The sequence below is a fragment of the Rhinolophus hipposideros genome (assembly GCF_964194185.1).
Source record: "Rhinolophus hipposideros genome assembly, chromosome: 9".
Taxonomy (NCBI): Eukaryota; Metazoa; Chordata; class Mammalia; order Chiroptera; family Rhinolophidae; genus Rhinolophus; species Rhinolophus hipposideros.
Window position 1 is genome coordinate 10,647,112 of NC_138055.1, and position 13,589 is coordinate 10,660,700.

The following is a 13,589-nucleotide window of genomic DNA, read 5'->3' on the forward strand; positions in this document are numbered from 1 at the left end:
CAGTGGAGTAAAAAGAGAGCCCCTCACACCTTAAAGCAGTGTTCCCAAATCCAGCTGCACAACAGAATTACTTGGAGATCCTTTAAAACTCCTGAAGTCCGGGTCCTACCCCAGGTCAATGAAATCACTGTTCCTGGAGGTAGGACCCACCCCCTCATCAGTGTGTTTTTTAGCTTCGCAGATGATTCCAACATACAGGTCTGACAGTTAAGTTTGTAAACTTGTTGCAGCGATGTTGCTAACCTTTTGTTGATATCAGAGGGATTGTTCATTATGAATTTATACCAACTGGACAAACAGTTAACCAAGTTTACTATTTGGAAGTGCTAAAAAGGCTGTGTGAAAAAGTTAGACGGCCAGAACTTTTCGCCAACAATTCATGGCTCTTGCATCACGACAATGCACCAGCTCACACGGCGCTGTCTGTGGGGGAGTTTTTAGCCAGTAAACAAATAACTGTATTGGAACACCCTCCCTACTCACCTGATCTGGCCCCCGGTGACTTCTTTCTTTACCTGAAGACAAAGGAAATATTAAAAGGAAGACATTTTGATGACATTCAGGACATCAAGGGTAATACGACGACAGCTCTGATGGCCATTCCAGAAAAAGAGTTCCAAAATTGCTTTGAAGGATAGACTAGGTGCTCTCTTCGGTGCATAGCTTCCCAAGGGGACTACTTTGAAGGTGACTATAGTGTATTCAGCAATGAGGTGTGTAGCACTTTTTCTCGGATGAGTTCCCGAATTTAATTTTTCTCGGATGAGTTCCCGAATTTAAACACGTACAGACATGTTTGGAAACTTCCTTAACCCTTGGCCCCTGTTACAGGCCTCACTTCATTAAAATCTGTCCAATGAATGAATGAAATGAATGAATGAATGAATTTCAGAGCCTCACAAAGTCTTCTGTCCCTTTCCAGGGTCTCAGGCAGTAGCCGTGCTACCCAGTGCCATCCTACCACCTCTGTAGAATTAAGGAGGGATTTTGAAATTCTCCTTCATTTTCCTGGTAGTCGTTTTCATTTCATTTTTTACATCTTGATATTTAATGTCTCTCAATAAGACAGTCTAGAAACAGAAACTATTTTTCAAATACAAATCTTTTCCCAACTCCTTTGAAATGTCAACTTTGTCATGAAATGGCACACTCACATCATTCAACACATATTTCTGGCACACCTGCTACGTGCCAAGCACTGCTAGATGCTGGGGACACGTCCCTGCCCGCCCAGAGGCTGCCATCTCCAGGAAGACAGACAGTAACACCCGCACAAACCAACACGTAATTTCAAAAATGTGTGGTCAGCACGTTGAGAGAAAAGCACAGGATGCAGGAAATAACAGGAAGGACGGAATTTAAGTGAGGGGTGTGGGGAAGTGCCCTCCGAAAAAGTGCATCAGTGCCTGCCTGGTGATCACCCCCGTGGTCCCCAGGGCAGCTTTGTGAAGACCACGCCCCATCTGTCCTGCCCCCTTCCTACCTCCTGGTTCAGTAATGGTCTCCTCTGAGGCCGTGCCTCAGGGTGGCCAGCTCGTGGAGCTCAGTCAGCTGGCCCAGCTCCTCCTCCAGTTCCCAGGCGAGCATCCTAAGTTCCCTCCGCGGTCTCCACCCTCGCCCCTTCCTCCAAGTACGTCCAGTTCCGCAGGAAACTATTCACATCTTGCACAAGTAAGAAGCTTGCCCCAGCAGCTCCCATCATCCGGGCACTGGTGGTCATGGTCAGAGCTGGGCCCTCAACAGCTCTCTGCACCCCTCTGGCTCTCCAGAAGGTCACGGGGCCTGTGATCACAAAATTCCTGACCGTCGCCATGAAGCCAGAGTTGGCTTGGGCCATCCTGTCGGCATGAAGTTGCCTGATTCTCCTGAAACGTCAGCACCCTGAACACAAACCCTAGGAACTCCGACCTCAGGCAAGTTTGTTCCTCCAACAGCTTCAGACTCCAGTGTTGCTGGAATAGCCACCAGTCTGCCAGCTCTCTCTCTTGCTGCCGAATTGCTTCTATTTTCCAAGACATTCGTCAAAATGTTGGTGACAGCAGCTGCTGCCCCCAGGTCCTGCCCAGCTGCTAAGAGCATCAGACTCCCTCCTCCTGTCACAGGTGCCAGGGCGAAACCCACAACGGTCATGACCGCAGACACAACACCTGAGCAGCTGGCCACCAGGCTGGCCTTGGTGAGCAGCTTGTGGGTTTTGTCAACTTGGTCTGCGATGGTATTAAGTTCTTTGATAGTCTTTTTCAGCTTGTACTTATGCAAGAGAAAATATAAGAGAAATGGTTCATCCTTGGACAGATTTTCCTCCAGCATGAACTCTTTCTCCCATTCCATCAGCTCTTCAAACAGGATGTTGTCCAGCCTGAGACCTGGGGAAAATCCACATCACATGATCGTTTTTTGCAGCTCCGGGGCAGGCTCACCAGTGAGGCTAAAAACTTCTATGTCATCTGAGTTCTTGAACACATTCAGGGAACAGGGCCCTGGGAATGGAGGTACAAGTGGGGAGCAGCATGGTAGAGGGTCACTTGCCGGGCCTGTACCCCTAGGTAGCCGTGTGTTCATGGCCGGAGCACAGCAAAAGCAGCCCCTCTGCTCGTCAGATTGGCTTCCTAGTCCACTCACTGTATGTGGATACCAAAATGATGAATAAAACCCAACTGAAACGCATTACTGACTTTTGTCACCCAATCTTTTCTCAGTAAATATATACCTTATACATAATTTGTACATATATAACGGATTGTGAGCAATTCTGTTCTGGAAGATAAAGTACTAAGAGCCTAGCGAGAACATGCCTCAGTTTTCATGTTTAAAGGGGAATCTACCTGGAAACAGTGTTTGCTTCTGGGGAAGGAAGCAGGAGAGCTGGGGGAAAAGGTGTCAGGGAGACATACTGTTTACTGTTTGCCCCTTTGTTCCTAAGTTTTGTATCATGTGCTTGTGTTAGATTCCCCGCCACACACGCACAAAATTAATAAAATAAGCTATACTTCTAAAGAAAAAGGTGGGGGGCCTCCAATGAGACACCCAAATATCATCTCTCGGATAAGGCAGGATTCATTGTTTGTTATTTAGTTTGACAGTGTTGTGTATTTTGGAAACTGCAAGTAGATTTCTAACAAAAGGATGGTCAGGCTTAGAAACAATAGGTTCTACTCTGTTCAGTTTTAACAGGCAAGTAGGAGTAATGTATAGTCTTGAGAAAAGGTGACAAAGAAGAAAAAATGCACAACTGAGAAAATTCTCTCCATTAACTCAAGTTTTCCATGTATTTTGGAGAAAAAGACCACCATTACTTAATTTTCTTATGGAATCAATTTGGTCCCACTCCTGGAACACCAGAGTTCTACCAGGTCTGTGTTTGAGAATCACTGTTTTAAGTAAATTTGTCTTACAGGGCCTGGGGTTTCCAAAGTCAACTCCATTGGATTGTGTGGATGCTGCAGTCAGCTTCCTACAGCACGAAACAGGGTCTGACTTGTATGCCCCTTTGTCCCTGTCTTCCAAACTGAGCATCTGCAATGAACTGGGCATGGGTTTAAGGGTATTGGAGAGTGAGGCTCGTAGGAAAACTCTATCGATACCGAGCAACCCCAAGGCCTCAAAGGAGCTGTTGACAGCAGCTTTGGAGTCTTCTGTTCTCTGGGCAAAGCCAGGAGCAGCCTCGGGTAGACCCGCCAGCTGACCCCTCCTAAGGGAAGCAGGAGGGGCCTTCTGACATCCTTCCCTGTCGTCAAGTCACTCTTTTAAGAAAAGCTTAGTCTGAGTTTTCTTTGGGACATCTCCGTACACCTTGGAGTTCAGCCTCCCTCCAACCTAACTCTTAGAGTTGTGGGATGTTAGGCCTGGAAGGCTCGCCAAGATCTTCCGGTACATAGAGGGCAAAGGGGTGCCAACCCCCCTGCCATTGTTGGGAAAAGTGTCTAGAGCATTGTCGCAAGAAGAGTTGAGAGGCTACATCTGGGCCCTTTCAGAAAAAATGTTGCAATTGACCTCATGTTTTCTGTAGGCCCAGCACAGAAGATGCGGGAGTCTGCCACATTGTCACCATGGAGTCCTGCCCCCTTTCACAGAGGAGAAAGCTGGCCCCAAGGGCCACGTGACTTACCCCTAGATTACAATCCAGTTAGTGATGGCATTCGGGAGAGAACCTAGGACTCCAGCTTCCCAGAAGCCTCTAGTCCACCTCACCCCCCGAGAAAGGAAGCACCATCTCTCTGCCTTCAGCAAAGGAGGGAACGTGCACAGGCTCACGGGAAGGGACCTGACTCAGTTCAAGTGTCAGTTCATCAGCCAGCAGCAACTGTGAAGGATGTTGTTTTGCGCTGTCTCGGGATTAACGGGATTAACGGGAGCTGTGGGGCGGGGCCTAAAGAGGGAAGAAGGCCGGGTCACAGTGGAGAGAGGGCTGAGCCAAGGACATGGGCACAGAGAATGGCTTGCTCCTGACCTGAAAGGGCAGGAAACTCCGATTGGCATGACTTCTGCAGATTTTATCATTTGAGAGTTTGGGGTAGCACTGAAACTCATTTTACGGAAACTTCTAGATACTTTGGCAAGAATAAGTACAGCTTATGTCCAGCAGCAGACTCTATCATGAGTAGAATGCCTCAGCTGAGCTCCGTTGGCGAGCCTGGAATGCCCAGGCAAAGGTGGAGAAAAGCCAAGTCCCAGAGTTGGCATCTCAAGGCAAAAAGTTGAAGAATCTCCTCTTGATTTCTCAAAAGTATTGCTATGTGATATAGGGCCAAGGAAAAATTCTGGAAGGAGGTACAGCAAACGTGCTACTTTCACAATAAAAACCAATCAAATGAAAACAACTTAATAATGAAGCATCTTCATTTCTCATTCTTTTATCCTGATAAAATCTCCAACGTGGACAGTAAGGCATGCAGTGCAAGGTACACTGCCGAGCACATAGAAAGACAAGCAAAGTCAGGTAAATTAATGTCGTTAAATATGAATACTGTCATCTTTTAAAAATTTACATGTGACGAGTTTTTCTAACCTGTTATTTTGGCCCTTTGCATTATTTTTATTTCAGGATATCTGTTGTATGCAGAAAATTATTCAAATCTGATTTTTATCCTAGTTGATACTCTTTACTTAGGGATGCTCTTAATATTAATTATTATTATTTATTGATATCATTGTTCCACTTTGATTTGAGTCACATTCTCTTAGGAATTCTGCTTTTTTATTTCTTTGCTCTCTTTTTATATCCTACGCAGACTGGCATAATGAATAGGTGACATGGTAAGTGGTGTAGAGTGGTGCTCGGCATAGTTCCTCGAAGGTAGAAACGTCTTTGCTTTCTTATCTGTACTGTAGATAAATGACAGGTACTGGGGACACATTAGAATAGGGCTCATAGTTCCTGATACTAAGCTTTTTATGTTTAAAATCATGGCTGACTGTCTCCCCTACCTGGCCTGGAATACATCTTGGGGAGATGACTCTACTTCATTTTGCGGGCGGGGTTAAGGGATGAGTGAACAGGACTAAGGCACAACAAAGCAGAGTGAGATGGGGTGGTGGTGTGGGGTGGGGGGGACCCGGCACATGCGCAGTAGTGCTGGATCTCCATGAGATGGGTTCTTCGCTTCCATCCGGTTTTAGTAAATACTCTCGGAGACTTTTGTGATTTATACCTAGCATTAGAGGTAAAATAGAACGCTGACTTGTGTTTTATCACTTCACTAATCATCGTGTTTCATATTCCATCACATTTCTGTAGATAAGAATGTATCTTCTGTTGAGAAAGCTCAGAATATCACACTATCTAGGAAGAAGAAAGAACCGTCCTTCTTGCCTCGCTTTGCCTCACTTTTCCCAAAGACAGCATCCCACTCATCTGATTGGTTTAGACTCCCTGACACTGAGGGGACACATCTAGTACAGGCTGGTCACCGTCTGTCCAAGGATTGTACGCAAATGCATGTACCCCCCTCCTCTCTCTGTGTCCTTTCTCCGCACGTGAGAAGTGATGAACTGGCCTGCGCTCGTCCATCTTGCCCCCTCATCTGTCCTCAGTTAGACACTCTCATGTGTCTGCTGGAAGCCAGAGTGCTCCTGAGATTTGGGTTTTGTTTAGAGGGAGGGAGAGGCTCTCTCGGATTAAACCACATTATTAAATCCATTTTGCCAGAGGACTCTGCTCTGGAGATCCAGGCTCAAGCCAGGAAAAGGAGAGACACTGTCCTGCTTTCCTGTTGTGTTGTCTCTTGCGCTAATGTCTCCGTCAAAGACCACTGAGTGTGGCTGGACCAAGGCCAAGTTCAGGTATTCTGGGCATCCTGATAGTACAAATGATGAACTCCTAACTGGCCACAAAAGCCCGAGAGTGGCAGGGCCCAGAGGTTGTACCACAGATGTTGTATCTTGATCTGAATAGATGTTCTGATGTGGGGTTCATAAAATGTGGTTCCTGTAGCTAAGGGACCCAGAATGAGATACCTCTAATTGTAGGAGGAGTGTGAACAGGGTCTCATGGGAAATAGGGCAGGAGTGGGACTTAAGACCTTCACCTTCACTTTAGGAACTGGGATCACCCACGTTCAAGGCCCTGAGTCACTTCTCAATCTCCAGTGTAACCCACTGTAGGTCGAGACAGTGCATGGTGGTCAAAAGAATTTGCCAAGGAAAGAGGAGTTGGTTCCAGTTGGTGCTGTGATCATGGTGCCTCTGGGGCTCGTTGGCTCTTCTGTCTCTACAGGTGACAATGGCTCCTGGGCCAGAAGAGGTGCAGCTTCACCTCCTTAAAAAAAAAAAAAAAAAAATGAACAGACCTCCACAGTCATTCAAAGAGGCAGTGGCTTCATCTAGAGCTGAGACATAGAGACTCAGACCTGGGAATTCGTAATCCTGTGTAACCCATGGGAAATGATGAGCTTAGAAGAGGGAAGACAGCTGAGGATGGAACCCTGGGAAATGCCAACAGTATGTAGGAAATTGAGGTATAAACGGAATCCTTTAAAGACTGTCAGAGGAAGTTCCCCATGAGGGAGGAGAAGCAGAGAGAGGAAATTAAAAGTCCCTTTCTTCTGATGTCAAGTCTGGTCCCTATCTGCATTATAATAGGCTGATGCTGGGAACTTTCTGTGTGGACTTCTGATGTGAAGATCAATGGATCAAGTTATCAGTTTCTCTTCTCCTGGCAATTATCCAAGAGCAATTCAAAATGATACAAGCACCATCTATTAGAAACTGGGTAAAATAGATTAAAAGGATGTCAAAGGCAGTGGGGGGTGAGCTTTAGTGAGGAAAAGTGGAAAGGATGCTGGTAATTGCAGATTTCAGAAAAAGTAAGCGATGACTACAGATTTCAGGGGAAAAAATGCCCCTCTTCAAGGGGAGGGGCATTCACAAAGTACAAAGCTAAAATCCCTGTTTGAAAATAGAGTAAAAAAAATAAAAATAAATAGTCAGAATAAGGTGTACCATTGGCCCTACATCTGGGTTGGTTCCAAGAAGCAGTGGAGACACGATTCCGTGAGGAAACCTAGTGAGACAAGCCCTGTTTGTAGGAAGCAGTTTGTCCTTGAGACAGAGGAGAAAGAATCTGCCTCTAAACAGTCTGAAAGCCGGCAAATCGCTTTGCCTACGGAGGTAAAGGCTAAACCCTGAAGTAGAAGGTCCCAGAGTAGGAGGAAAAGTTGTGCTTGCCCAGAACACAGCCCAGGCTTCTTCCTTATTTGAATCTCCCACAAAAAGCTAATCCATGCAAGAAAGCAACCAACACAAGGTCTACACAAAAAATAACAACGACAGAAAACACAACCGACCCAAATGAAAAAAAATGGGCAAAGGACTTGAATCAGCATTTCTCCAAAGAAGATATACAAATGGCCAATAAGCATCTGAAAAGGTGCCCCACATTACAGAATTGCAAATCCAAACCACAATGAGATATCACCTCATACCTACTAGGATGGCTATTACCAAAACACAAACAAATAAAAAAATCCCAGAAAAAATCCCAGGTGTTGCTGAGGTTGTGGAGAAATTGAAACCCTTGTGCATTGTTGGTGGGCATGGAAAATGGTGCAGCCACTGCCAACCGTATGGCAGTTACTAAAAAAATTGAAAATGGAACTACCGTATGATCCAGCAATTCCACTCTTGGTTGTGTGCCCAAAAGAATTGAAAATAGGGTCTAGAACAGACATTTGTACATCCACGTTCAAAGCATTATTCACAATAGCTAAAAGGTGAAAACAGCCCAGGTGTCCATTATGGATGAATGGCTACATAAAAGGTGGCATATGCATACAATGAAATATTATTTAGCCTTAAGAAAGAATGAAATTCTGACAATGCTACAACATGGATGAACCGTGAAGACATTATACTAACTGTTAAAAACAAATATCGAAGAAGACAATTGAAGAAGACAGTTTAGGTGATACCAGACAAACTTTACAACACTCCATGAAGTGAACAGTCTCTCCATTCGGAGAACTGCAGAATTAGGTGAAAGGCAAGATACTTTAATAGGGTAAACAAACAAAGAACAAAGAAGAAACAAATAGAACAAACCTGATTAGCTGGGACCACACGACGTCATGTGGGATGAGGAGGCCCAGAGCTCGCCCTGCGTTTGGGAGCTCACTGACCGGGTACACTGCATTTCTGGCCAAGCAAAGCTTTTACAGGAACACGAAAGTTATCTGATTTTCGGTTTCTTGACACAGCACCTGGGTCAGAATGAGTTCTATCTTGGTCCAGGAAAGTTGTTTCAACATAACTAAGTGAGATAAGCCAGTCACAAAAGACAAATACTGTGTGATTCCACTTACATGTGGTACCTACCTGGAGGAGTCAGATTCATAGACACCGAAAGTAGGCGGGTGGTTCCCCGGAGCTGAGGGGCTTGGGGAGTTAGTGTTTAATGGGTACAGTCTCAGTTCAGGAAGATGAAAAACTTCTGCAGATGCGTGGTGGTGATGGTGGCCCAACAATGGGAACGTGCATGATGCCACTGCCCTGGACACTTAGAAGTGGCTAAAAAGGTCAATGTTATGTTATATGTATTTTCCCACATTAAAAAATGTATATCACTGGGGGTGGACAGTTAGCTCATCTGGTTAGAGCGTGGTGCTAATAACACCAAGGTTGCCAGTTCTATCTCCATGGGCCACTGTGAGCTGCGCCCTCCTTAAAAAAACAAATAAAAAAACAAATTATATATATATGTGTATATATATATATATATATATATATATATATATATATATACACACACATATATATGTATGTATGTATATGTATATATATATATATATATATTTTCACCAGACAAAAAGGAAGACGGTAACAACAAGAAAAACAAATGGCAGACAAAGAACAGTCACCTGAAAAGCATTGCCAAAAAGTTGATGAAAATTATGAACAATTATTTGACAATTAATTTTTTAAAAGTCAGTGAAGATCGTAAAACAAATCTGAGGGCTCAAGGAAGACATGGCAAGACAGCAGGAGGAAATGAAATGGAAACTGGTGAAGCTTAGGAAACAAGACGAGAAAAATAAAGCTGGCACAACAATAAATGCTTATTGGAATTCATACAAGCGAAAAGAGACACTATTTTTAAAAACAACAACACTGAAGATGGAAATGAAGAAAGTGAGCAAAATGAAATGAAAACAAAGTGCTAAAAAAAATTGGCAAAAATACATGGAATAAAACGTGCCAATGTATACTAGTTGGAATCCCCAAGGGAGAAAAATGAAAAATATGAACAGAAACAAGATTGAAGCAACACCTACAAAACCTGTAAGGAGAGCGATCTTCAGAGCATCTGTGGTATGTGTGTATGACAAGTTGGTCGTTTTCACGTCCCAGGATATTTTTTGGCATGCTACTTTGGCCTGTTTGTCCTTGGGTCCTCTGAGCTGGATGTGTGCCTCACATAAGCTCTCCCATGGTTTTGGAATCCAGATACCCAAACTGTGGCTTCGTCTAGGTAAGGGTGGTAGATTTTGTAAACAATAATTTTTAAAGAGGATTGGAGGCAGAGATGTTTGCTGTGGGGTTCCAGGCCAAAGCTGTAAACAGGAAGCTGCCCACTGGGGTGCAAAACTCACCAGGTGGAGGGGGCTGCTGCTGACCTCACTGGGCATCCAATGGGCAGAAGCCTCGTTGGGGGAAAGCCTCGGCTTCCCCATGGAGTTCCCATGGTACTCACCCGCAAGTGCCTCTGGGATGATGGAACTCGCAGGAGGTGATCTCCTCTGGTGTGCCACCTGATGGCTGAGCAGGGTAAGAAGGAGGAAAGGAGTTCACACCTAAACCTCCTCTTGCTGCAAGGTGCCCTCCTGAGCGGGACTGGCTGTCAAAGTTGCAGTCACACACGTTTGTGTCTTTCCACAATGTCAGACAATATTTATCAGAATAAAGCCATGTATCTAGACCTGCTGACTCAGTTTCCCACAGGCATTAACCAAGGCTCCGGCCAGAGCATAGCCTCCAATAGTCGACGTAGAGCGGTTTCACTCAAGAGGGTCACACAGATTTGTAAGCAATAGGGTTAGGCAAGGCAAACAGAGTCTTATAAAAGAAGGATGAGAGAGAGAGTCCGGTGTTCGGCGAGCGTCCCCTCGGTGCTGGGGTATGTGAGGGTCGGGCGTCAGGCCAGGGTGAGACGGTCAGGAGGCGAGGCTTCAAGCGCTGTGTCTGGGATCAGCTGAGGCTTGAGCAATGAGCCGTCAGAGAGCTCTGACTTTAGGCTCAAGACTGGGGGGGTGGGGGGGTGCACCCATCTGCAGTCCCATAAAGCCATCCAGATGGTCACGTCCACCCTGCGTGTGAAGTTATCTGGTTAGGCCGCTGACTGGGTCCGCCTTTCACTGGATGCTCTGGCATCACTGTCCGTTTGGGACTGACATCGCTGTCGGAATGACTGGAGTCCATTTTGTATTCATAATGAATGCTCTGCACACCTCCACTGACACAGCTTAACATGCAGCCAGCTGGCAAGGGAGAATCGCCAGGAGAGTCCAGCTCCAAAATCGCCCGCCATGCCCTCCAGGGTGGCTTTGAGGCTGAGACGCGGTAACTTCCTAACTGACACAGGGACAAAATCTGGATGATTGTTGTGGGGACAGAGTCCCAGGGAGCAGGTTCCAGGCTCTGGGCCTCACGTGGGGAAGGGCTGGCTCGCGGGGCTGCGTTGATTGGTTGGTTGGTTGGCAGGCAGAGGAGTGAATTGCAGACTGCGGATTGTGTAGCTACTACTGCGTGTGTCTCGCACAGCGTCCGGTGAGAATATAGTGGTATGACTCCCCTACCTATGGCTCCGTGGGTGTTCCCTTTTGGCCTCGCCACATCCTGTGTTCTTATGTGGGGAGTGGGAGCTGAGACCCCGCAGGCCGCCCTGCAGGACAAATGGTGCAGGGAGCAGGGTCTCGCACGACAGTTGTGAATCCGGGTGAAGGAAAACGGGGGTTCTTTATACTAGTCCGGAACTCTTCTGTATGTTTGGGATTTTTCCTAAGTTAAAAAAACTTAAATAAAAGGACCCCTGTAGCTGGAACTGGACAAAATAAGTCTTTTGGGGAGGATGATTTTTCAGACTAAAAATTACACTGGACTCTAAAAAGAGAATTTGATGCTTTTGGCCTTTAAAAGATTTTGAGTTCTTTGAACTTTTAACTCATGAGGGCAGCATGATTTGATTTCAGATTAATTCCTTTAAACTTTGATTTGCAAGGAGATCGAATTTCAGTATGTCTCCCGGGGAAATTGGCAACGGAAGGGAGTTTATACGGAACAGAGGGTTGCTTCTCACTGGCCTTTTACTATTGGGACTGCCGTGATGCTAAATCTTGATCTGATTGCAGAATCTCTGAAGAGCTATGTTGGACATGGCTTGATATAATTTGGGATGGGGAATGGGAGAAGAAAGTAAACTTTCAACTCTGGGGTTCATGTTTTGGTCTGACCTGTTCCAGAACCTCTTGATGTCAAACTTTACACTGCCCAACAGTAGACCCAGGACGACTCAGACAGCAGACGTGACCAGTACTGAGCGAGCATCTGGGTGAACCTGAGAGCAGGGCCATTTTGCTAGATGGTTGATTGCCACGTGCTGACTTAATGGTGAAGTTCAATGCATTATTTAAGAAAGGTTAGGAAGTATTAGAAGGACCCCTGCTCCTCTTTCCCTACTCCTCTTTCCGTAGGGAGGAATTCCATCCAAGCAACACTCCTGACCTCACTCCATTCTCTTGCTTACTAGCTCCAAGGAAGCATGAGCAAGTTTCATGGCAGGCAAGTTGGCAGGAAGGAGCTGACATTAATTTGGGAATTGCTGGCCTTCTGAGAGTACTCGGGATGCTGTGTTCCTAAGCTTCACAGGGCTGGCCTGACGTTGTCCAGTACTGCACGTGGCAGGAGGCTAAAACCATCTAATTCAGGAGTGAAGTATTAGCAAGTCAACTTGATCAACCAATCCAAAGCCACCTCCTCTAACAACCTTATTCAAGGTGATACTTTCATCTCCACCTGCCTGCTTCCCGGTCCCTTTCTTCATTGGCTTTGAACTTGGGTGGGAGAAAAGAGGTGTTATTGATTAGCCCCTCGCCTCCCACTTATCATTGAAATTATCTTCCTTTTTTAAATTTTATTCTCTCCATTAATGTTGTCCAGTAGAACCATGATTTTCTAGTCACATTATATTTTGTTTAATGCAATGTGTCCAAAATATTATCATTTCAACATGTGATCAATTAAAATTATTAGCTATTTTATATGTTGGTTCCTACTAAGTCTTTGAAATCTAGTGTGTATTTTATACTTACAGCACATCGTAAATCGGATTCACCACATTTCAAATGGTGGCTGTTATATTGAACAGTACTGGTCTACGTGTTCTTGCCTGTCAAAGAAAGGAAGTCTGGTGTCCACTGTAATTCTGTGGAGCTGAATTAGAACTATGAATTAAGGCTATCTCTTCCTTCTTCCCCGTCCCCTCAACATACACCTTTTTCATTTTCTTGAGAGACCAAGAAAGGGTTCAAATTGCTTTCCAATATACTGTCCCCCAGATGGTTCCTTCTTTGAATGTAACATTGTGTATTGACTGAAACACAATGAGCTTTTGGTTTTCTTTCTGTTGAAAGTTAGCTTTTAGACCCAAAGGAGTGTGAGTTATGGGTGACAACAGCTTGCATTTCATCACAAATTCATGGGCCACCTGGATCTCATGGTTGGTGAGGGTGGCCCCGGACGAGCCAGAATGACACAGGTCGGCCCCTGGAGACCACCCACAGCTAGTCAGGTGCTAATAGATCTGAGATCCCTAGGCTTCACTGGGGTTTATCCCCCCATCCCAAGTCATCCTGGGATCCAGCGTGATGATTGAGGTCCCTAATTTCGGTATGGGAGGGCAGGTCATGAGCAGGACTGTGACCACCTGTTTGCTATTGTCACAGACCTCAGCACGGGCAGGACAAATTCACTGGCTGCTTTGGAAGGCCCGACACTTAGGAAAAGCCTTCGCCTTGTGTTGGTTGTGATATCAAGGGGCATCTGAGAGCTGATAGCTCCATTTTCAATGGGACACGTGAATATGTGCAGCCTCCTCATCT

At 45.5% G+C, this 13,589-nt stretch overlaps 1 protein-coding gene across 1 annotated transcript; it reads right to left on the bottom strand.

Moving 5' to 3' along the window:
* Window positions 1-1,491: 1,491 nt before the first annotated feature.
* Window positions 1,492-13,587, bottom strand: APOL5 (apolipoprotein L5; the record flags this gene model as incomplete). Its single annotated transcript, XM_081060508.1, is given in 7 exon segments — window positions 1,492-1,596; window positions 1,598-1,861; window positions 1,864-2,366; window positions 3,396-3,691; window positions 8,539-8,645; window positions 10,086-10,251; window positions 13,436-13,587. Coding segments are annotated over 7 exon segments (1,593 nt in total).
* Window positions 13,588-13,589: the final 2 nt, after the last annotated feature.